This window comes from Danio rerio, chromosome 12, assembly GCF_049306965.1.
Source record: "Danio rerio strain Tuebingen ecotype United States chromosome 12, GRCz12tu, whole genome shotgun sequence".
Lineage (NCBI taxonomy): Eukaryota > Metazoa > Chordata > Actinopteri > Cypriniformes > Danionidae > Danio > Danio rerio.
The window spans coordinates 18,995,031-19,021,132 of NC_133187.1; the positions used below are offsets into that span (position 1 = coordinate 18,995,031).

At 36.2% G+C, this 26,102-nt stretch overlaps 1 protein-coding gene across 6 annotated transcripts; it reads right to left on the reverse strand.

Annotated features, from left to right (window-relative positions):
• Positions 1-26,102, reverse strand: ptenb (phosphatase and tensin homolog B). Of its 6 annotated transcripts, none has more exons than NM_001423688.1 (10): positions 25,401-26,102; positions 21,847-21,931; positions 16,832-16,876; positions 16,510-16,553; positions 16,186-16,424; positions 11,779-11,920; positions 7,966-8,034; positions 7,439-7,605; positions 4,608-4,829; positions 1-3,525 (listed from the first exon to the last, which is right to left on the reverse strand). In NM_001423688.1, exons 1-10 carry the CDS (start codon positions 25,477-25,479, stop codon positions 3,349-3,351), a joined length of 1,269 nt encoding a protein of 422 aa, NP_001410617.1. In that variant the 5' UTR covers positions 25,480-26,102; the 3' UTR covers positions 1-3,348. The 6 variants fall into 6 exon arrangements, with proteins under 6 accessions (NP_001410617.1, NP_001001822.1, XP_073773555.1 ...); XM_073917454.1 differs by having other exon boundaries at positions 2,583-3,525; positions 21,847-21,954; positions 25,333-26,076; XM_073917455.1 differs by lacking the exon at positions 25,401-26,102 and adding an exon at positions 24,588-24,861 and having other exon boundaries at positions 2,583-3,525; positions 21,847-21,954.

Genomic DNA, 26,102 nt, shown 5'->3' on the forward strand with positions numbered 1-26,102 from the left:
TTAAATGCTGTCAAACACTGACAAGAATGAGACTTTATTGGATTTTATGTGGAGTTTATAACACTAAGATAAAGGGCAGTTTACACATACAATTACAAACAAACATGTGATTTGTATGAGCAACATGATTACCTGTACAATATTTCATACATGGTTGGTTTGTGTATTCTCAGTGCATAGGCATTACACACAGAGCAACTGTTGCACAGCACAATAGTATCTGAACAGGCTGAAACAGAGTAAGGCTGTTTTCTTAAGAGACCAAAGATAAACCGTGTTTATATTATGTGAACGTAAAAGAAAACCCTCTGGGGAAGAGAATGGTTTCTAATGAAGCATGGCTGACGTCCAAAGGGCCCCCTTCTTTCAAGTCTAGCGGGACGATTTAGTGCACAGTACCACCCCATCCATCCATCCGCACGCGTGACAAGACGTCCTGCGACAGTTTTTAAAGCCAGTACTTTCTCTTCAACTGTAAACGAGAGGCACTTTGTGGCAACCACAGGCATCATAAACAACATATTGCACAAATCAGCTAAGAAAGAGTGACGTGAGACATATACACACTGGCACCTTTGAAGACGTTTTGTTTTTCATTAAAGCTGAAAATTTATTTTTCATGCTGCCTGTGAGCTCCACACAGCCATGCCACGGACGGGACGTCTGAGGGTTTGCATTTAAAGGTACTGTGGCTAAATTGTCAATTGGTTTGGGGGTTAAAAAGAGAAGAACATTCGGTCATGTACTCACCCTTACGTCATTCTGAATCTGTATGTGTAAATGACAAACTAAAGTAGAATAAAAGTCAATAAGGTCCAACAACAAAGTGCATTTTTGGACGCTATTGACAAAACGGTTTAAATATCATGTTAAGATGATATAAAAGGTGAGTAAATAACGTTGTGGGTGAACAATCCCTTTAAATATAGTCACGCATTAAACCGCTAAGCATCCAAAAGAAATCATCGTACATTTAGGAGTAGCAGAGGGCCAGAATGTGAACGAATACTTTCATAAATAGTCGCTTTATTCTTTTTTTTTTCTATTTTGTGTTTTCTTAAAAAAGAAACAAAAACAAAATATTCAGTCTATAAAAACATATTTGATTCTATTAGGATGCACAGATAATATTAATGTATTTTCATTTCACCTATATTCTCCTACATTGATTGCTGTAAAAGCATTTACAGAGAGAGAGGGGGGGGGGGGAACAAAAGCAAAAAGAAAAGAAAAAAAAAAATACTGTGGACCACTGACTGAAACCCTGCAAAGACCTGTAACAGTGCAAATGTCTAGTACAATATGTTGCTCTATTATAGTAGCTTTAAATAAGTCAGTGCTTGGGCAGAATGGTAGGTATGAAAGCAGTAGAAGAGTAAGCATTGTCAACTTCAAGTAAGGCGAAGAATACCTCCCGTGGGCCCTGCCTCCTCCTCTCAACACAAAGTTAATAAAAAATCTAAATCAAGCTTAATTTTGGCAGGTTTTCAGTGATGTGATAAAATGTAAACAAAATATGAGAATCCATAATAGGCTTGCTTTTGTTCCTGGATTGGTTAGTGTACAATCTCAAGAAGGAAGGCTGAGTCTCCTCCTCATGTCAGGGAAACGCGTTTGTTTTCTCGAAAGGAAGGCGAGATGTACGGTGCAGTGGGCTGGTGAACAGAGTGAAGCCTGAATGTTAACAGTACGAGAAAGGCAGCTTACTCACTACCCTCAGTGAAGATTCTTGCCCAAGAGACTGAGAAAGTTTTTTTTTTTTTTTTGTATTTTTTGTTTTTTGCTCTGACCACGTAAGCCAGGTGTTAAAAAAGATTTGGCATGCTTAAAAGAAAATTATACATTTAAATATTCTCATATATAGGGCTTTAATATTTCTGAAGCAAGCACAAGACTTTGTGTAAAATCCGTAGCTGCACTATGCTCATTCCAAAGGGAATGAAGACTGTTCAAGAACAAGGAAAAAAAAGCATCTAAAAATGAACTCCAGCGAGTGATAGACACCGGATTGTTGGTTTAACTGCTTCCAACAGTAAGGACGCGCACTGCAGCACGATTGAACGCTTGCACCATAAGGTTGTTTGACTGTTCTCTACACCGTGAGTGTGCAAGCACCATTGCTGGACAAATGATCCAGATTTGATTCGATCATGCACAATAAGGCTACAAAGATGTTATAGGGAAGCCAAAGATCTGATGTCTAACGCAGCCGGGAAGAAGGGAAAAACCATGTGAATGTCGCTCAAATCAAACTGAAACTTGCATCCAAGGTTGATACATTCAGAAAAGGGCTTTTCTCCATGTTTACATGCAGTAAAATGCTGTACACCTGATCTGACCTGTGAACCGTGGCCATGTGGAGCCCTCGCATTGATCAGTGTCCCATAAAATAATCCTTTTATGATTTTATGACACTACTGAGAGCTCAAACCATGAATATTTTTATAGGGGAAACAGGAATTTTAAAAAATGAAGAGCCACTCAGGGGTATGTTTAGAGATTAAAATCCCATCTGCAGAAGAAAAAGTGACACCAATTTGTTTTCTTCCCAAACCCGAATTGTAAAAGACTTTAGAAACCTCTTTTAAGAAAAACAATGTATACTATTTATTGGACAACATGGAAACGGATTCCAATAACATGCACACGATCAACATTATTGCAACACGGGTTTCCCTGTTGAGTGTATATTTGCATAAAAAAGTAAGAATACACGGTGGAGCGATTTCTGCCATGAAGTCATGGATTTAGAGGAAGCATTATCACCTCCACACTAGCAGTGGTAATAATGATGAAAGCAGAATTAAAAACAAAAGGTGAAAGGTGCAGTTTCCAGTGCCCGACTGACACATGGTGGCCTTCCAGCAGCATGAGGAGAGTTTCACAGTAGGTAGAGACTAGAGAAGAACAGACATGGGGAATGAACGCTGATTAAAGCACTGGCCTCGGTTCAAACAGGTTGATGGAGCAGCAAATTTCGATCTTCACTCGATTTCTCCCATAAACAATCTCCCATCCTCACTAGGCTTCCTTTTTTGTGTTACGCCGTGAACATGTATTTACATAATAGCTACTGACGCTGTTTTCTCAAGGAACATCAGTGTCGATACTTCATGGAGAGGGAGGGGGGGAATGAACCAAAACAAGTCAGCATTTTTGTCCGTAAACTGGTGGCATTTGTGATGTGTTCTAGTTCTGCATTGAGGGGAGGTTGGAAAAAAATAAAGAAAGAAATAACAGGGGTGAAAAAAAAAAAAAAAAAAGTACTTGCTTTGAGTTCATATTCAAGTTTTCTCCTTTATACAACTCTGTTACGCATGTTTACTTTTTTCTTCCCATAAAAATATTTCAAACTTTAGTAATCTGTTCTTCATCGTACTGTTCATTTTCAGGGTCTGAGTCTGTTGTGTCCGAATAACGATAATGGTCCGGTTCATTATCGCTAACATCCGGGGTTACAGAAGTAGAAGTGCTGGCCTCTGAGTTGGATGGTTCCTCCACTGTTTTCGTAAAAAACATTTTAACCTAAAAGAAAAACAGAGCACATTTTAATCCAAATGAACAGCAGTATATTTGGAGATTTGAACTGGATGAGTCTTTTAGCACAGTTAAACACACATCTGAATGTGCTTTACATTAAGCATGGGCCAGTATAAGATTCTGACACTATGATAATCTTGGATTAAAAAAAAAAATCTGTTTGACAGTTCTTTTTAAATGTTTGGATAAAAACAAAACAAAAATGTCCCCTTTGAGCACAATATATTTTATTTTAAAAAACATTTAAAAGATTTTGGAACAGTAGCTAAACAAGTCAGGCTAAATAATTCAAATCAATGATTAGATATGGTTCCATTCAAAAATGCGGGTGACCTATGCACAAAACTGGATTACCACATAAAAGACGTGTGAATAAAGCAGTGTTTCCATCCAACGAGTCAAAGCAAACAAAATCGTCACTTGCTGATTAACTGGCGCCAAATATCAACAGTAAAAACTGAATTTGCTGCAGTAGGAGAAGCTGCGTGAATCTTTTCTTCATCTAATAAATGACTTGCGCCTCAAAAAGCAATCCTGACGCTCTGACGATTCTGGAGGTCATTAATAATATAATAACACTAATACTTAAACAGTAAGGCATTTTAGAATGAACAAAACAACGTGTCAGATGTTTTACAATGTGCTCAGGCAACTGGTTTGTCCATTCACACACATTTTCATCATCACATGATCTCTCATCACAAAATCCCATGACCTTTTTTTAATGCACATACTGAAATTTGCTCGGTAAAAGTGTTTTCATGGTAGTTTATACTTTTTTTATGCGCATTTTCAAAATTTATGTGCATCATGGCGTTTCCATCAACCGTTTTTTATGCGCATAGGCAAAATGTGCATAAAAATAATTGGATGGAAACATAGCTAAAGACTTCTGCTGTCTTCATTAGTTTCAAAAACACAGATTTCTTTACAATTTTATATGGCGTCTTTGGATATTGTTTCTGCTGAAGATACTGTTGTCTTAAAAAACATGTTTTTACAATTGTTACATATTCCTTAGGGACAGTAGCACATTGAAAACGGATATCATCCCATTGCCTACTTACTTTAAAATTGGGAGAGAAGTATCTGTTGGCTTTATCCTTGTTCGCTTTATCCAAATCCGTCTTACTTAAAGTAAGAATTAAATAGTCTTTGTCATTCTCTCCTCTCTCTGCTGTTTGTATTCCATCCAGGTCCTTCACTAAACCTCCATTTTCCACTTTCTCTGTGCTCTCCTCTGACCCAGGGATGAAAAAGGTGTTCACCCAGAAGTGGAACATTTTCTCCTTTAAAAACAAACAAAAGAAGTCAACAACAGCTATTATTGAGATGTTTAGTGATACAAGTACACGGAGGTATGTATACTATCATGTGCAAACAATTAAAGATATCTCAGATGTATATAGAAAACAAAAACTACTCATGAATCATGTACCTTGACATAAATGCCTCTTATTTGGGTGGAAGCAACAGCTAAGCTCGTTACTTTAAATGCAAGTGAGCTATACCTCCCCACCACCTTTCAAGATGGCAGAGCTTTTATAGCTTGTGTTTTGGTAACAAAAGTAAAAAATTAACTGAAAACCTGCAATTTTAAGCCTTGTTAGGTTAAACTCCTGGTGGATTTCTTTCAGTAGGAATGCTTCAAATTTTATGCTGACAAAATTGGCTAAAATATTAGCTGAAAAAAGGCCGTCCTTTATCACACTGCCCAGCAGAGTTCAGTATACTGGTTTTACTTTCCCTCCAGCCATAGTTACTGCACAGCCTGTAGCAGCTTTCACACCAGACACAGAAACAGCTGCACTATGAAACCCATTCATTTTAATAGCATGGAAAGTAAGGGCATATGCAGGATCTTTCTAGATAGTATATTAGCTTCTGCTGCTTGCAAGTGTAACTGTGCTGTCCTGGCAACAGTGAAAAAAATATATACTTTTCTTGAATCCTTCACTGATAACAAAATCTTTTTCTAATCAGTAAAATTGAAAGGTTTGAGTTTATAAAGTCTTGTAAAATTACTTTATATTTTTTGTAAAATGATTCACAATTACAACAAAGCAGTTTCAGTTTTCGGCCAAATACATCCAGAATTTTCATTTCAGTGCATCCCAAGTTTTCAGAGTAAACAAACCATATTTGAACAAAAAGCCAGCCTGTCGTTTGAGTATTTGAATACAAGATTTTGTAAAACACACACAACAGACAAACAGTCCCAATATTTTGGTCATGTCACTGAATGTAAACATTTAGGGAAGTTTTTACATACTGTATATGTCCGTATATTAGTTCTTTGAAACAGTAGAAGTTCCTAAAAGGAAGCTACAAGGACTACAAATGAGGCACCTAAGGAAGTTCAGAAATGGTGCTTAATGAGAGAAAAATACATTTGGAGTGACTTTGCTTTTAATATTTGTAATGCTTGATCAGCAAAATTATACGTTATGCAAGAAAGTTGAAATTGCAAATATCATAATAGGACACATTCTAGAATAAATAACCCTCAGACAGTGTGTGGTTGATGTCCACTGAGTTCAAAGCATTTAGTCGATACATAATAGTAATATACCACCCAACTAGAAGTCTGTAAAGTCACGGCAGCGGTCGTAAACTTGCGTGCAATTTGAACGGGAGCAGGAGGTCTAACAATATAGTGCTCCTGAGTCCTGACATTATTTCGGAATAACATATCTGTGATTTCCTCATTTTTATTGAGCACCAGTTTGGCCAGTGCTCACGACTGTTAAACATGATGAAAGCATGACCAGTGCTTTATGCACATGCATTTTATTCGCAGTCCGTGTGTGCGCATCATCTGCATAGCGGTCCTCTGGGCCGAGCTTTACCGTGGCAGAGCAAAGTGAAAATGTGCTGTCCTAAAAAGGACATTCAGCTTGCTTTAGAAAATGGTCAGTTTACTGTTCTGAAAACCCACATCAGGCAAGTCTGATATATGGGAGTTTTTTTCATGTATCATAGACGCAAATGAAAAAAATAATTACCCTTAATGCGATATGAGAATACCTCAAAATTTTACACTTCAGCAGTCAAGGGGATCACACCGGATGCGGTACGCCACGTAGTGCCATGCATTTCAGAATTTTAAACAGAGTTCTATTAGGATACGCACACCAGCGCTGCAAGTCAACAGCTGTCCATGGCGCCCGTCTACAACTCAGGACACTGTTCATATTTCTGCCATGCCACAGTGTGCCATCTGAATAGTTTAATTTTAAACAACATGTGAATGTGTGCGGCCGGCGAATGTTACTTCCAACTGTCATATGCGGCAAAGGGGCAAACAAAACCTACAATCCTTGCACAACCTACAGTTTTATCTGTTATCTCTCTCTTTTGGTAATCCACAATTTGAATGTGAGATTTTGAAAACCAGATCTAAATTTTGTGGAAACAGTTGGGTCGGGTAAAAAAAATAAATAAATAAATAAAAAAATAAACATTCTAAACAGGCAGCTCTAGAACAAAGACCGAATATACAGCAGGAACGATCAGGAGCAGAATAAAACCTGGTGGCGAGTGGGACAATAAAACCAGTCCTGTGCAGACCTCTACACCCAACCCCATATAACACAGTTTTGGCATTAATTCCAGATTTTTTATTCATTTGCGATAAAAAAATGAATTATCTTTGCTTCAAGCTTCAATTAAATAATAAATTGCATTTAAAACTTCCTTTGTATCATTTAATTTGAATATGAAAAACCTATCATATAAAATAAAATGTTATATATACTAAATAATAAGTAAATAGATATAAATCTGATTAAAGAAAAATTAAATGTCCTCCCTCTTAGCATTACAGCTAAAAGATGCTGTAATGAAAAGCAATAAAGATCTGCAAGTACACACTAGGCTGTTTAGAACGAACTCATACCTTCTTCATCATCTTGTTTTGTTTGTGGAAGAACTCCACCTTGATGTCCCCACACACAGGCAGTGGTTGAGGAAATTCGAAGAACATGTACTTCTCCTCTCTTCTTGTGTGCGCTGGGTTTGAGGTGTGAATTTTCACCTTCAGCTGGTACACCACAAACTGAGGATCTGCAAAATAAAGTGATGTGTAATTGCTGTTCCGGCTATGTGCAACAAACAACTGTGAGCTTATGAATAACTGTTAATGTGAAACAAAAGAGAAGCATAGAGGGGGAAAAAAGAAGTGGGTGGAAACAGATGAAATATTGATGCAGAAAAGACAACATTAAAATGCTGAAGAGCCTAATTCTGTGGACCGCTGACCCAAGACCACTCTTCTCGCCTGCCTCGAATGGGGCATTACAAACGACCACCCAAAAGTGGCACTCGAGGATTTTACTTGTACATGGCAAATACAATCTAAACAGCAACACTGACTAATCTAACAGAACTGAAAGTGAAAAACATTTTAGAAAAAGCTGATGTTACCCCAATGCCAATTGGTTTTTCTGAACCCATGTGGAATCTGCTCACTCTTGCTTTTTACAGCAGAATCCCCTTGGAGAAAAAGAAGGAGATTAAAGACTGTCCAGTGGCCTGGCCAGAGCAGAAGCACTATGAGGGGAAGTAAGGTTTAAACAGAACACAACCACATACACAGAGCTGAACTGAAATATTAATGGCCATCAAACACACTATGAAGGAAGCCGTAACTGCAACACCATTGGGAAGCCCTTTAGCCACAAGTTACACTCTAAAAATCACACACGGGACATTACAGACATTGAAGTACAAAAATAAAACGAACGATAAAGTACAGATTTTACATAGAAGGTTCACTCAAGCATTATTTTATGATGCGTTCATGACCTAAAACTAACATTTTTACTTTTAAGTTAAATAAGTTATTAGCACACCCCCCATGTAAGTTTGTGCACATATTTCCCCCCAATCAAAACCAGCCGGAACAAATTTGGGTAAACAACTAATTGCCTATATTGGTCTATCTGTTTTTGTGTTTTTCCCTTGTTTATTATTTCAGTAATTTTGTTAATTCAGTTAAAAAAAAAATCACTTCTATAATATTTAGGTGCAACAGCACAATTTCAAAACCAATATTTATGTTTGTTTGCTTTCAGACATTAAACCTTGAAGCTTTTATTTTAGCGTCAACTTCAAGAAACCTTTTTAGAAATACTTTTGTGACTAAAGAATTTAGAAACCATCCCAGTTATACATCTGGGAAGATGTTTAAAAATTGATTATTTAACATTTTCAAATGCACACAAGCGCATCAAACTTGCAACACTAGCAGAGATGGAAATGATGTGAAGCAGACAATCATCAGGCTAAACCATGTTGCAGTCTTATTGTTTATTTTATTACAGGGTGATAAACACCATTTTAAACTTGGAAATGCCCTTTTTTTCTTAAACATTTAATGAATGTTCAATTTTAGCACTGTGTGCACCATTCTGTCTGGACTGCGTACAACAGGCTTGGCCAGAGTTCAGAAAAGAGCCTGGAGGAGGTACAGTCAGAAACAGCGACATGAATGCAGTGCTACAGTGCCACTGGACGAACTCACACTCCAGGTAAAGAATCAGCCCTCTGGGAGCAGATAAGCCTCAAATCTTTTACATTCCTGACACTTTTTTTTGTTTTTGTTTTTTTAACAGGACAAGGTTACAGCTAAATCACACATACTAGTCCAGGAAGTACATTGGGTTCGACTAGATGAAGATTAGATCAGGGATGCCCAAACTTGGTCCTGCGGGGCCGATGACCTGCATAGTTTAGCTTAACATACCTGCCTGGAAGTTTATAGAATGCCTAGTAAGAGCTTGATTAGCTAGCTCAGGTGTGTCTAATTGGGCTTGGCTGCTAAACTCTGCAGGACACCGACCCGCTAGGACTGAGTTTGAGTAGGTGCATAGAAAAAAAGTAGTTTGAACTTGTAGAGCAGAATTTACAGCATGTGAAGCAGAAAGAAAAGCCACAAAAAGCTGCCAGTGATGTGTTAAAGCAGTCACTTGGCACAGTTACAGTGGTGAGCAAGATGCATGTGTGTACACCTGGTATTACTATATTAAATGACAAGAACAAGCGTGTAACAGTAAAATACAGGCAAAAATAATAGAAAATGTTGACCAAAACGTTGGTTTGTTTTTTGGTGCGTAGTTAGCGCTTCTAAATATTTATTTTATAGCGTATTAGAATAATTTCTAAAATCCTGACTGTCGCTTATTTAAAAAGCGTTTCTCACAATGCAAATTTTAATCAAGCTGTTTAAAAACTCCATGATGTTAATATCTGAAAACATCTAATGAATAATCATTTCCATTTAGCAATTTACAGCTGCATTATTGTAGTTTGACAAGCCAGGTTTTCATGGTAATGTGAAGCCAATCTTGTAGGTTACAAAAAAAATGTCACATGTAAATTAAGTAGTTTCCATGAAATTTCCAGAGTGGCTGGCTGTAGAATTAGTAACCTAGTAACCAACAGTAAACAAGGCATGCATATCATGGTCTTTAACCACCTTAATTGGTGGAAATTTGGTGAATTAAGGAATTTTTATTCAAAACATGGTGCTTCCATCACTTGTTTCTCATGCAATACTTAAAAAATGTGAATAAACAGAGTGATGGAAACCCATCTACTGTTACTATAAAAAAAAAGCAGCATCTTTTAGGTTTTTTTATTAGAAACATGCAGCATTGGTCAGGTAAAGATACCAGATGGCTGTGTATTTTAATATTGGGGATCTTCAATTGTCAAGTCAAATATGCAAAATAAAATATTGTTACAAATGTCAAAAGTCAGCATGAACTGGATGTTGCTAAGACTTATTTCAGTATGTTGATTTACTTTTGGCTGTAACGTAATAAAGTAGGAGTGAGGCATTCTTTTTGTGCATCATACCCCGATGTCAACAGAAAGTCCACCACTCCAAACACAAAGTCAGACTTCGATTGAAATTTACCAAGAAATATTTTTTTCTCAGTGGATTAACTTGCACAGATTAATTGTTGACCAAAAGAATTAGAATGTGCGCTAGTAGAATCAACACTGCAAATTTTCATTGCACATGAACTGTAAGGCAACAAAGCATGTGAAGTGTTGAATTTGATTAACAAAAACATACTTGTTGATGTTTGAACTCATGTCTCTGTACAATGCTTCTAATGCTGTGTTCACACCAGATGCGGAATGCGCGGATAAAACGCGATATTCGCGCATAAATAGCCGCGTGAACATTTGAGTTTACTCGCTTCATACGTGCGTCAAACCCCGCTTCATTCGTGTGTCAAATTCATATCAGAACAGACACGGATTCGTGTGATGGGCAGGGCTTCTGTCTGCCCGAAGACTCTAGCTTCATAGCTAAATGGCTAACATGGATTTTATGAAGAAAATAACAGTGTTTATGTGCTTTATGAAGACTGAAAAACAGCGTCGATACGTTTAGGGTCGTGTCTGAGTCCACTACCTTCTTTCAGAGGTGCATCCAGCTCTGTGAGCTCATAAACTCATAAACTTAACCTGGATGACAGAGGCTTTCAGCGGTGCTTCTGACTGAGCCAAGCCGAGTTTGATGAACTGTTGTCGGTGAAGGCTGGAGGATTTCCCTCGGAACACCGACAACAGGTTCTACGTCACAATCACGCCCCCACACGAGCAGGCTTCTGATTGGTTAAACGCGGCGCAATTGTACGCTAAAGTTCAGATTTTCGAAATAGAGATTCGCGCGAAACGCTCGTTAAGCGCAACAAACGCGCAAAAATGCTCAATTCGCCCCGCGCCATTCATGCAATTTGTGTCATTCGCGCCGCGCCATTCGTGCGTATCACGCTGCAGGATGTCTATTCGCGTGTTTGCATTGACTTAACATGTAAATCACTCACGCTTGACGCGCGTTTCGCGTCTGGTGTGAACGCAGCATAAGAGCCAGTTCTGTTGCACCCAATAAGATACTTTAATATACCTAATGCTACACTCACAGTGTTTTTAAAAACAGTATTTAAACAGAAAATATCTAAAAAACTTGAGAAAAAAATAGTTCTGTACAAATATTTATTTTTACTGTAAACAACTACAACCAATTAGCCTCCAAATGACCTATTTAGGTGAAAAAGTAGTTAACATTGTTGGCACAGACGCAAGCTCATACCAGGTGTAAACAGTAATACCTTCTCTCACCAGAGCATTTATAATCTCTTCACTCAACATGGACAATACACAACAAAAATAACAGTATCAAAAAAATAAATTGAGAAGAGAGAGAGATAGTTCACTTACTGCAGGTCCCTCCACTGAACATAGGCACTGTCTCAAACACCATCTTGTGAAAGAGCAAGGCCACAGGTTTGTACTCCAGCTTATTCCTCAGAAGGTAGCTATAGTAGTATACATATCGCCTCTGACTGGGAATAGTCACTCCCTGCAAAAAAGCAAACAATTAATGCACACATCTTTATAGCCTCAACACCACCAGATTTATTTGAGTGATTTGCAGCATTTTCATTAAAGGGGACAGCACTTGTGTTACATAAGAAAATATCGCATTTCTTGATGAGGTTGATATCTGACAGTATATAGAAAACTGTTTAAAGGCAGATATCCTAGTTAAAAATAAATCGCTCGTGGTTGAGCAAAGAAATCTTCATTGATCAAACAGGAAAAAATAAATAAATTCATGGGCAAAAAGCTATGTTGTGTCTGTGCATGGCCATGAAGTGCTGCAAATGAAATTTTACTAAGATTGTTGTTTCTATAAATAAACTCAACATCTGTACATCAACCTTTTTCTATGGCTTTGTAATCTGATTATGTAACTCATCAAGCATAATGGGATTGGAGTGCTTTGCCTCATAGAGCCCTGTAACTTTAAAGTACTAAGACTAATTTTCCAGTTTAAAAATGTATGTTTAAATAAGGTTTGTTGTAACATTGCATGACTTTTGATGCAGTTAGGTTCACTTGTAGTAATTAGTTTTTGTTATGAATTAAGAATCATCACTGTAGATTGTGTGCAGTTTACAATGCAGGACAACAAGTCAATGTATTAAATTGTTAACCACAGACTTTGTTTTGTTCATAAAAAAACATTAACAATTAAAGAAAACTATCAAAACCCACAGGGTATACAGAGGGAGCCAGCTGCCCTCAATAATTCTGACATCACGACTACAGAAATCTGAACTCAGATAAGCGTGATGACGTGGTTTCAAACTTATTAAAAAATTGTTAAATTATACACGTGAAAATCTATCCCCCCCAAAAATGTATACGAACAATGGCTAAAACTAAATATATAGGCTTTCTTTTTGCGCACTATACCCTCATGACAAACTAATGCTAAGAGAGGCCTTAAAACTATCATGGCTGAAGCAGTGAAACTGACATCAGAGAAGGACTGCCACTCCAAACATAAAAGCAAATAATCAAAATTTGATAAAAGATTAACAAAACATTTTTTTTGTGGATTAACTTGCATAAATTAATTGTTCACCTAAAGAAAACCACGTTCAAGCACAATAAACATTGTAAAATCTTATTTCACATGTACTTTGAGGATACGTTGTATGTTATAGGCTAGCTACGATGTGTATCACGATATAATGTTCACAATTATGTTACGTTATGTATCACGATATTTGGAATAAAAATTGAAAATTAAACTGAAATGCCAATTTTACCAAGTAAACTATTTTTTATGTATTACTTTTGTTTCAACTTGTTAAACTGAACCTTCTTTAAGAAAATAAATTAAACAGGACTGTCTCTGGAAAATAAAACAATTTAAAAACTTCTTAAAAAATATTATTGAAATGACAGAGACAAAATTAAGGAACAATTTAAGTAAAGGTGCAAAAAAAAATAAGCTTTCTATTAAATTGAATTTAACAGTAAGAGCTTAAGGCTTTTCTTGGTCACTTGCGTTTTTTTGTGTGTGCAAAAAAAAAAAAAAAATCCACATTTCCAGGTAATCAGCAGTTCTATAAGATAATCCTGAACTTATGTGTATCTGTCTGAGAGGTTTTTATGGATGGCTGTTTTCATGTTGGGCATGTTGAGTGACAGGGTGGCCGTCTTTTCATTACACAGTATAGTCGTGGCCCTTTTCAGCAGTTCAGGCAGGTTTACTATTTCTTCGGCGTCGCTGGGGTCGACGCTATCAAGTATATCATGTTGACGTGCATTTTTGTGTACCTCTGTACTCAAAAGGCTTAATGCTCATCGTAATCATAACTCTAAAATGCGATATGATTGTTTAAATAATGTGTGCGTTTTCGGTTTCATTTCCACTTCTAAGTGCTGTTCATACTTCCCACGTGGCTCCTAAATGATCACTCTGATCCACAAACTGAATGTTGTTTACTACTTATTACCTGTTAGTTACAACCTGCAGGTTCTGTTCACTGAAGCAGACGCGCGCGTATGGCAAGCCGTTTTAGCATTTAAACCTTTGTTCTGATTATCCATAAATATATTTTATTCATATTTGATTAAATTCATTTAGAGATATCTCTAATTACAATTGTGACTAGTCAAAACTCATTTAGAGACATCTGCAAATATTTTTCAATGGAAGTCAATGGAGGAATATGACTAGTCATAATATATTTGCAGATATCTCCAATCTGATTTCGTACTAGTACAATTGTAATTGCAGATATCTCTAATTGTCATTCTGGCTAGTTGAATTATAATTATGACTAGTCAAAATATAATTAGAGATCTCTCTAAATATATTTATGGATAGTCATGTAATGTAATGTATTTTTTATTTAGTGCCATGTCAGCAACCAAGGCTTTCAACAATAAATATACAATTTTAAAATTAACAAACAAAATAAAACCTAAATTAAAAAAGATTTTTTGTGTTAATACATGATAAAAATTCTAAAATCTTTTCTGGTTTCACTTTGTCAAAAATGTCCTTGAAAGAGTTCATTTCATGAAAAGTCCTTCTGGAATCAGTAAAAGCAGGACAGTCCAGTAAAATATGTTTTACAGTTAGTTGAGTTTTATGGATATTCAGAACAATGGTTTAAATGCTAAAACGGCTTGCCATACGCGCGCGTCTATCAAAGTCCGCCCTCTGTAGTAACAGCTCACGGTAAGCTCACGTCGTGTGATTTTGCGGCGGGAACATTATATGAAGACAGAATGATATTTTAGGGTGAATTGTACCCTATAAATACAGTATGTGACTCTTTCAACACCATTAGGAGGTATTCATGTCGCTGTGCAAAGTATGTAAATCACTGTGAAGACTTCAAAACTTAGGATGTTTGACCCAGTAAACGTGTCAAAAAGCGGACGAGTCTAAAGCAATGACTGTACAACTGAAATGTTGCCAGACGTCTGATTTTGAGAGGATTGGCCATATTTCAGCTCCACTCATCTTGGTCTGCTAACATTACTGCTGCTGCAATCTGAACTCACGTGCGACAGCAGGTGGAACGTAGCTCACGTGCAAACAGCTCAACTAATAAGAGAAAACAGACGTCATATCGTAATCAAATCGTCATAACGCCACGATGCATATTGTGACATTTTTGCATCGCAATAAATCGTACAACGATAAATCGTTACACCCCTAGTAGACAGTCTGCTTAATATATGTTAATATGCTCCTTTAACAGAAACGTAACTGACTACTAAGTACATGTTAACTTACACTAACCCTAACAGTCTACTTATAATCTAATGAGAATTAGTTAGCATGTAGATGCAATGAAACAAATTCAACAAGCAGACCATCAAAATAAAGTGTGACTAATTTTAATGGATACCAGGGGTGGGTTTTAGTTCTTCATAGATTGCTAGATGAACAAACATTTTCTCAGAGGATGACAAGTTAACAAAACATTGCTGCAATACTGATATAAGTTATATTAAGGTAGAAAATTTAAAAGCACAGCAGGGTTTGGGGGCTCTGTGTTTGTATATAATATAGTTAGTCAAACGAGATGTGTATATTACGTATGAATTCAAGTATGAAGCTGATTGTTCACGTGACTTGGCGTTGACATGGCATTCTGAAAAATGTTTTCAACCGGGTGCGCCTGAAAAGCACAAGCGCAACGCCGTTTGCGCTGCATGCCTCGACAGGAAATTATGAACTTGCATGCGTATTTAAAAAAAAATTAAATTAAAAATAAAAAAAAGCCACCATCATTTGCAATCTCTAGCAGCTGATCTTCTTGCAAAGACATGCTGGATTACCCTAATTTGTTGACGAATAGCTTGTGGATCCACTCCTTTGCAGTTTGTCGGTCCTTCACTGGACCTTTTCCCATTCACAAAGAAACGTCTGTTTTTTTTTTTTTTGGTAGCTTGTGAATTAAATTTGTGACCAAGCGACCAAGATGTAACAGAGGTAATTTTTCTAAATAAAAGATTTTTCAGAATAACAAATAATAATATTTAAAAATAATAATAATAACAATAACAATAATAATAATAATAATAATTTACTCAGACTCAGATAATAAATAAAACAGAAAATTAATGATTTTTGTTGTGTGGATACCAATTAATCCACAGACAGGTACCGTCCATCGGGGTTGGGGAACACTGCGCTAGCTAATCAAAATCTGAAACTATTTTGGGCTTCACATTTGTATACAAAATCTGCATATCAACTTTTTTAAAAACAAAATGCAAAGCAGAAATATGTTCATATATATTTCTCACCTTCTTGTCTCTGGTCCTAACTTCATCGTAGAAGTCCAGAGCCTCTTGTGCTTTTTTGAATTTGCCTCGGTGTAACAAGTACGCACAAATCATGACACCCGTTCTTCCCTTTCCAGCTTTGCAGTGAATGGCAGCCACATGATTGTCATTTTCACTGAGCCATTTATCCAAATCTTCACAGAAAGGTTTAATGAGCTCTAGCTGAGGAGGATTGTGATCCTCAAATGGATACTGTGCAACTGCAAAAGATAAATAAAGAGATCATTGAGAGACCATCAACGTTACCACACAAAAACTGACATTTATGCAATCCAAGCCTCTTACCTCTGCAGTTAAATTTGGCAGTATCGTAATGTCTTTCTGCACATCTAAACAACACAAAGTAAAGCAGATAAGTACACAAGTTCAACATAATACTTTTCTGCTTAGAACTTTGCACCAATGCCAAAACCAACAGAACAATCGGAGTTAAGTAAGGGATCTATGTGCAATGACAAAGCCCTCCATTCACAACGATCAAACAGCCGCCTTAATCTTCAAGTGAACATGATTGCAGCTTTCAGAACATTCTAGCAGTAAAAGCAGTTTGATGAAACCCATTTACAAAACCGATATCACAGAACTGAAGTTTTTGAAACACACTTACAGGTTATATATCTTGTAATGATCTTTATGCTTTGAATCAAGAAACCTGCAAAACAAGATAGAACAAAAGCATGTTATAGATTTTAATTAAAGGAATAGTTCATCCAACAAAAGCTCAACAAAAAAACAAAAAAAAACAAATGAAGGTATTTTAATGGAACTGGATTTCTGTTCTTTCATTGAAAGTCCTTCAAAATAGTTATGCTTAAATGTAATCAATCCGAATCAAGTGCTTTAAAGCAAGTCTCCTGAAATGGACTTGATGGACAGATTTCATTTAGGTTTTTATTCACTTACAAATACTGATTAACACCTTACTGGTTCATATGGAAGATCAAATGTGCTAGTGGGACATGAGACCAAGCCTCATTAATTCTCACGTCAATCAAGTACAATTGAGAGTCAAGTTTACAATATTTACAACATATGTCAGATGATCAATTGTTATATGTTAATAAAATCCTTAATTTATAACTTCATGTCTCTTCAGAAGATTAAAACTGATTTGCTTTTAAAAGTTAGCTATGGATGTAACAATACAATTTCTTTTAAACAAAATTTTATTTTACACCATTACTTTTAGGGATCCACAATATTACAGGAAATGGAACATCATCAGCATTGGTCAACTATGTCTCAAAATGTACATTTGAAAAAATCACGCTAATATGCCTTGCCGATATGTGTTGAGTATATGCCTGCAACAGCATGCATGTGCAAGAAGTGCTTGCCTTAAATCGGAGATGCCCAAAGTAGGGCCTGCGGGCCAAAGTTGGCCCATTGTAACATTTGATTTGGCTCACCATCCCATCTTGGAAGAGGGTAAAGTGATGGAGAGGGTTGTTTTATTGCTGAGCTACAAAAAAGCTAATTAAACTCAAATAATTAAAATGTACATAAGGACTAAGCCGAAGACATCAGTAAGCAAATCAAGGCAAAAACTACTGTAACTCAATTCTGTTATAAATTAGTAGTTTTTACGGTAGTAACTTCATTATAAAATGTAAAAAAATTATACTGTATTATTTAATATAAAGCAATGTTTTCTAGTAATATTTAATTCTTTTAAATACATTTTTAAATTACCCAAGGCGATTCTATTTACATTCAGCCCATTAGCATCAAACAAGTTTGGTTTTTGGCCCTTTCTCAAAAAAAGTTTGGGCAACCCTGCCTTAAAGAATGTAATATGATAAGTTAAGTTTGTTTTATATTATTCAAAAGCATATGTGCACCACACATCCTAAAAAAAGTGAAGTCAAAACATTGTGTGTCCTTGGTGGCGGGATATCTGTCCTGAATCGGATGAGTGTTCTACTCAAAACAAATCAAATCACACTTCTAATCACTTGTTCCCAGAGAGGACTTGCCATTTTATGTACATTCAGATGTTCATTTTTCTAATATATTCATTGAGTTACATGCTGCTATACAAATTAGCTGTGCGCTTTCAGTGAGATTTTTGTTTTGTGCTCCTGCCACTTACGATCACTACTGCACAGATTTGGGCATTTAAGCAAAGAAATGACAGCAGCCAGGCTGGAACAATTTAGCTATATTGAAAGAAGTAGAGCCTTTTTTGGGGGTGTGGGGGGGTCTAGCAGTATTCAGGTACAAAAATTTAACAATTTAATGTAAAATAACATGGTATGTATAAACCATTTAACAATAATAGTATTTAATAATATCTTTATTTGTTTTAAATAATCCAATCCTGCGATGTGACTATTGCAGATACATGCATTGCAATATCGCTACTCAACTGATTTATCCTTCAACCCTACCCCCAAGACATTCAATCATCTTTGGAATATAAATTACGATATGAAATCTGACAGCTCCCTCGTCCTGCATTGACAGCAAGCTCCATTGACCACTTTCAAAAAGAAAACCTTGAAATCCAGAAAGGTACCAAAAATTTCTTCAAAACAGACCATATGCCTTCAGCAGTTCAACTAGAATTTTAACAAGCTATGAGAATCCTTTTGTGCACAAAAAAAAAAAAAAAAAAAACATTAGTCAAAGATTCTTGTCCTCAGTGTCAGTATATTGTGCATGTTTATTGGCACTGTACACGGATGTGACCTAACAAATTGCCCTATACTGACACTGAGAAAAAGAAAATGTTCAATAAAGTTGTTATTTTCAATTTATACGTGTACAAATGTATTTTCAAAGCTTGCTAATATTTCGATTGAGGCATATAATGCATATGCTCAGTTTTTAGGTATTTTCTTGGACTTTGCTGTTTGTGGAGGATAAGGAAGCTCTTAGATTTCATTTAAAATATCTTTGAGTTCTATAGATGAATGAAGGTCTCAGTGGTTTGAGAGTAATTCATGATATAATTTTCAATTTTTTGTGAACAAAGCTTTTAAAACAAAATACCAGGTGTTTTGGAAACAAAAATTTGAATTTTTATTATCTGCAAAGCTACAACACTCAATTTTCAATTTTACTATGCTGTCATTCTTTGCATTGGGAATCGACAGAAAGGAGTAAAGATGAAAAAAAGTTAATGTGAACTTCTATCTGTGTTCATTGCGTGTTCTCATTATTGTATTTAATTTGTAGATAAAGTTCTATGGTTTTGCATAAAAGGTACTTTATCTTGTTGGGGTTTATTGTGGTTTTTAACTCGTGTTACTTGCTACCAGGTGTCTGTTAGATAATGCATGAGTAGAAAAGACTATAAATTGAAACTTAAAGTGGTTAAAAGAAAAGGCTCTGGCTGTGGCAAAATATCATACGCTATGCATTGGTATTTCTTCCCTTTTTGCTTTTGAACTTTACAATGGGAAGCACCACACGCTGTGACTTGATGTTACTTCAAGCGCATCATTCTGTGCACGGGATGTGCAAAAGCGCTTTGTGCAGCTCTGAACTCAAGCCTTTAATATATAATACACTTGCAGAGCAAAAGATAACTCATAGTCTACTAGTCTATTTCTGCCCTATTTAACATACGCTTGTCTTAATAAAACACTGCAGTAAACAGTTTAATGTCTTAACTTAAACATATCCTGTATGACTTAACTAAAGATGATTGTTTTTCACGACAGTATTTTCTAACACAAACAGCATGAGATAGCTTAAATAAAGACAGATAAAAAAAAAATTGGTATTAAATCGATTATCAGCAAACACTCATTTTAGCATCAGGATCAGACTGGTTTGTTCCAAATAAAAAATGAATTAAAAAAAGAATAATGCAGCCTCTGGGATTACTTATCCTGAGGGTTTGGTGCGATTCATCGAAAAGACTTTCAGAACCTATAATTGATTTAATTTTTCCAGGACGAATGTTTCAGTTACTTTTCTTACCACGTGGCATCATGTTTCACCACTCTGTTAAGGCTGATTTATACTTTTGCAGCCACATCTGATCTCTGGTCAAGTAGGATGATGGACCCATTCTTGAGGCTTACTTTGCACTACACTGACGATGGTTGGAAGCTGAACCAGAGATGTCCTGAGATGGCAAATTTTCCATTACATTAAAAATATTTCTTAGATTAAAATATTTGTTTACAGAAGATTTATAGACGAGTTATTTTATTTAGAAGAGATATTTTGTATTTACTTTTAATATGAAAAAAGTTTATTATATTCCTGTTGGTTTCAGTAAATGTGTGTGTGATTAACGTTGATGTTTAATAAATAATAATAGATGGTAGATAGTGTATGTTTCCTCTAATTATTTTAAAATCAAGTAATGGAATAAATTATTGTTCATTATTCGTAATAGAGTTAAAATGATAAGATTTTCGGGCTAAATCGCACAGCCATACATATCCCTAATCAATTAATGAGCAATTACATGCAAATGTCAACCTTGAAATGAAAAAAGTTTTCACCAAAATAATAAAACCCTTACTTTGTTTTTTTTTTTTGTGTACGCAAGTATTTTACACTACCGTAAAGATACTCAAAAATGTTTGTTAATGTTTTCAAACAATTATATTTGATTTCCCAAAGTCCCACAATTTCACATGTCACATCCATACCAGAGAGATGTCACATCCATGATGAAAGTTTTTTTTCGTCATGATTGCAAAAATGTTAAACAAAATAAAATCAATCATGTGAAAACTTTTATTCTTTAGATTAGCATTGTTTCTTTTGGGTTGTGCAGTTTAATTCAGAGAATTTCTACAAAGCAAGTCTCATACTGTAAACTCCTTTTTGGTGACATCCATAACACATGCTTATTTCCCTCATTTGAAAACCTAAAAGTTGTTTACAGATTGATATTTTTATGATCCCATAACTCTGTGGTTAGTTGCTTTGGAAAATATAAACAGGTATTTCAATAGAATGTTAACATATACTTTCTCAGTGAACTTATGTTTTGAATTTTTACTGCAAATGTCACATCCATAACGCTGGAATTGGTCTAATAAATTTTACAATTAGTAAAAGCTTGGATGGTAAGGACTTTCAATTGAGAAACAGAAATTTCTCAGGGCTGATAAAATACCTTCATTTGCGTTTAAAAGACAAATCAAAGTCTAATGGGTTTGGACCAACATAAAGATATCCGCCTCCATTCAACACAATTTCCCACACTATTTTGATATACGATTCCCGCTTAAGACAAACCACTTTGGATTAAAAGATATGCTAAATGCATGCATATAAATGAATTGATTTGGGGATGGGGTGTCGAAATTGCTAAAAAAAAAACAATGTTTTTTTTAAACATAAAATAAAGATAAAATAAAATATTACTTTAACCAAAAAAGACCCCTTTTATGCAACACAGTCAGTTATATTTACTATCCAGCATTTTACATCACAAATACTCAACTACCACAAACTGATAAAACAGCAAGAGTCAATGGAATGGAACATTATCTGGCAGGTCCAGTTCGACATGGCTGTAAATATCACAGCAGCTTTTTTTTTTTTTTTTTTTGGTGGGGGTTGCAACATGGGTTGTAAATGTGAAGTGGCACACAAACACAAAATGGTTATCCTGACAAAATCTCTAGCAAGAACAAAGTGAATACTTACCTCACTACATCATCTATGTTGTTTCTATATACACCCTCCAGTCTTTCAGCAGGGAAACCCATAGCTATTATGTTAGGATAAATGTCTGTACAGCAGCGTTAAGGAAATCTAGAAAAGTTGATATGAACAGGAAAACAAAACTACATAACATCTGATTAAACATGAATACACATGTAAAGTCCACCGGATGCTTGTCTTAAATTGCATCCAAAACTCTGAGGCAAGGTTGGTGAACAATGCAGTGCAGTCAAATGACGCCACAAGGAGCAGGAAAACCAACAAACATCAAGCCTCGGTTTCAACGGAGAACTTCAGCATTTCCACTAAAGCAGCGCTTTTCTTTTTAGTTGAGCAATGAGAGCTCAGATAACAGGATTCTGGGTAATATAGAACAGATGGCTCTCGCTGCAAGAGACCAATGCATAGACCTCTAACCCAGAGGGCCACACAGGGGCACTAAATAAATCACACTGTGCCTCAGCCCAGCCTGGAATCACTTTCCTTCCTCACCTTTCCATAACCAGTGCATCACTCTTTCGGGCTAACATACACATGCAGATATTTACAATCTAAGACCAAATAAAATAAACTAATGACTAGTTGCAAAGCTATTCTATCCATGTCCATTTTTTTTTTTAAAGTATGAAAGTACAAAAATCCAAGTTATGACTTTAATTCTTAGAATGATTCATTTAATAGTGTAAGAAAACTAAAATATACACGTCTATTAGAATCACTTTTTGTATCAAATATATTGCCAATATAACTTATTTTCTTACAATTTATCGTCAACAATTAAACTATGATGGTTTCTGACAAAAAGCTCATGAAAAAAGAAACATCTGGACTTCCTGTGTTCTCGAATGGTGTGGCAGAATGCGGTTCTCACTCCTGATCTGGCAAACTTCACATTTCAGCAAAAGAACCATTTTGACGACATGTGTGTGAGCTCTGGGACTGTGTGATTCTTTGAAGGACTTTCAAAAGGCATAAAACTTTTAAAACTGGCGGAATTCAGAAAAAAAGTGCTTTTACAATTATGCAAGAATTGAAACAATGCTTAAAACATAAAGCAGAGTATGTTAAAGAACAGCTCATAAAACAATAAAATTCATATATTCATAAATGTTATCTTTAGACTTGCAGCGTATGCTATTTGTTAATGGTTCAGGGGCCAAAAGGATTATTTGATTCAAAAAGTCTGAAACGCAAAGAACTTTAGTAAATTCAAGCGCCTTATCAAACACGCAAAAACGTTCCTATATAAATTGCTAGACCAAATATCAAAACACACATTCCCAAGTTATCTAGCTTTCAAAGATATGCACAATACTATCAAACTTTAAATCAGAATAACTTTCTTGCCAACAAATGAAAGAGTCTGTATCTCTTAACATACATTCCACACATAACACTGAAAAAAAAAGAAAACTGCACTGAATGAAGCAACCATTGTACCCTACACTAGCCACAACAGATATGGTTATAAACAAAAAAGTGTGAGACTCAAAGTTGGAGAGCCATTCACTTTACATCACTAACATAATACAAAGTTCTGCATGTTATATTGTTGAGCTGCCAACTTACTACCTACACAACCTCAGCTATCTTTAATGAGATGTTAAAGTCTTACAGGAATCAATGGGAAATTTAAGATTGCAATTAATTCATGGCACACTATAAAGTATATTAGCATAAAAGCTCAAACATTCTTTAAATTTAAAATAAAAACAACTCTAAATTAACCAATTATTGATATAAAGGGATCAAACAGAATGCTGAATTTAAACCTTTTTGGTTCAGCGCTGTGTACATGCAAGAACAATAGCGGTCTAGTGTTAGTAAGGCCAGTTTTCTTCATCTTGAAACTCTCTATACTGATTTTAGTGTAATCTAGACTAACTTTACATATTTTAAAGTAAAAAAAAGATAGTGTATGTCTAGTTTGCATTCGTTCCTGATCTATGATAAGAATTGTAAAGTGAAAAGTATATATTCTCACTGATCTTAGACAGATTAAATGTGTATGTCTAGTTAACGATCTTTCTGATGTGTGATAAGAATTGTAAAGTTAAAAGTGTGTATTCTCACTGATCTTTGCCATAGATAGCATTGCTTTATCATTATAGCAAAAGTGGACTGAAAGAATGAAGTCATTCTTAAAATTTATTCCTGACAGTGTGTTTTAAACGCAATAAGTGCATTGCATGATGCAATGCAATGGGTCAATATAGTGACCCACACACCATCTGAGCAGGCTGGGGCAAATCAATGTCCATGCGATCAATTCATTTACAGGATGGCTCATGTAATACACTAGACCTTGTTCAATGTATGCATATGCTAAAAATTGAACGATTATCAAAACATGCAAAGGCATGGCATACTCTTAATGCTATTGAAAAGTGAATTTATTGCTCATCTTGAATGTATTGATCCTGCCCTCTATCTATCCTTCTAGTCTTTGTTAATGTCTTATATATAAATATTATTCTTATATATAAATTAATCTTATATGCGAGTTTATATTACAGAACAGCTAAGAGTTATATAAAAGGACAATGGACTGTAGATAAACATCAGACTTGGCGGTAAAGCTCCATCAAAAGGATCTTCAATAACACTGAAACCTGCTGAAATAAAACCAGACCTCTCGTGCTTTAACACTTCATCAACCAGGATATAAAGCTACTGCCTGAAAGCAACGATCACAAGCCAAATAACGTATATGCATACAATACCTGTGCTTGAAATTGTCAAATGACGTTGACATATTGCACAAACGGGGGAACAAACGTCAATGACGCTTCTAATATAAAGCGCTGCACTGCACGAATCCCTTCCTGCGATTACAAAAAGGCATATTTCACATACTAAAGCATTTCCTTTTGTTCGCCTGCGTGTGAACGGACTTGTTTTTTTTTTTTTTTTTGGTCAATCAAAACTACAAGTTGAGCGCAAGCATCTATTTTCTGCGAGCAGCTGATGCAATGCTCTTTGTGTGACACTGCTTGTGCATTTCATCTAATCCATCGCATTATATAAACCTGCGACGCGTCTTTTGTTATTAACCCCCAAACTGTCTTGATCTGAAATGTAAACATTTTGGGAGTTAGATTGCAGATTAGCGGTCAATCGATAGATCAGATTACGTAAAATGAGGAAAATGACATTTTATGACCTCACTGGAGTTGCTTATATTGTAGTCGTCACATGTAACTTGCAGACAAGCCTAAAATAACCGTATAAATGAAACGACGGCTCGATAACGTGGATAAATTAACAACTGACATTAATCTAAACGGCGTTGAGCTGATGCAGGAACAGAAACCAACTGATCTAGATCACATCATGTACAATCGGGGACTCAGTCAATAGTTCCTATAAAAAGGGAAAAGCAAAAAATGTAAATAAATGCTCATAGCTTTTTATATTCGGACGGGACGTCAGAGATTTCTTGATTTGGAACAAGATGCAAGCCGTTACCTTCATTGCCGACACTGGTTTCAACACAATAGACAGAACAGGGACATTTGATTGATCAAAGAGGATACATGTCAAGTCCAAGTCGAACCCGTCTTCTTGGTATCTCCTTTTATTTCTACTGACAAATTCCTTTATGATCGCAGCCATGGCTGTGACAGGAGTCTTTAGGGTTTTTAGTGTGAGAGAGAGTATTGTTGCTTTCGGACGGTCGGTCGTCTTTATGCTCTGCTCGTTTCGCAGTCCCCCAGCTAGCTAGAATGGAGTCTGCTGTGGCTCACTCATCAAGGGCCTCGCTCCAAACCACCACAGGCCCGGCTTCCAAAATGCCCTCCTCGGCTCAGACGAGCCCTGGGTGAAAAGATAAGCAACTTCCCACGTCTGGAACTGCAGAATCTCTAGTGCACGACAAGTCTCTGGTCGCACCGAAGCCGCCGTGATTGAGCGGAAAGGCGGAGAGAAAATCCTCTCCGGTGCTTCCACTTGAAGATCGGTCGTCAGAGCCCCGCTCGCACTCAGCTCGCGCTCCGTCTAGCCTCAACGGCTAACGCGCTAGCCCGTCTACACATCCTTAGAAAATAAAAGCCATTAAACTCTACGACAATCCGCGATGACCAGGTTCCAACACATGAAACAAAATGTGACAGCCTCCACCAAGAAATGAAAAACTCGATATTTAAATGTGGCGTAAGAGACACCTCCGGTTCTGTCCTTATCCTCCACTGCTCCACTGCCTGTTACACTCTCAAACTTCCATCATGGCTTCCCATTGA

Bases quoted from the DNA above. Each gene is read 5' to 3' on its own strand.
- ptenb (NM_001423688.1), bottom strand. From the start codon at position 25,479: ATGGCTGCGATCATAAAGGAATTTGTCAGTAGAAATAAAAGGAGATAC. The intron at 8,035-11,778 runs GTAAGTGAACTA...TTTTTCTCCAAG, and splicing joins GTTCAGTGGAGGGACCTGCA to GGGATTCTGCTGTAAAAAGC. The intron at 3,526-4,607 runs GTAAGTAGGCAA...TTTTTCTTTTAG, and splicing joins ACTTCTCTCCCAATTTTAAA to GTTAAAATGTTTTTTACGAA.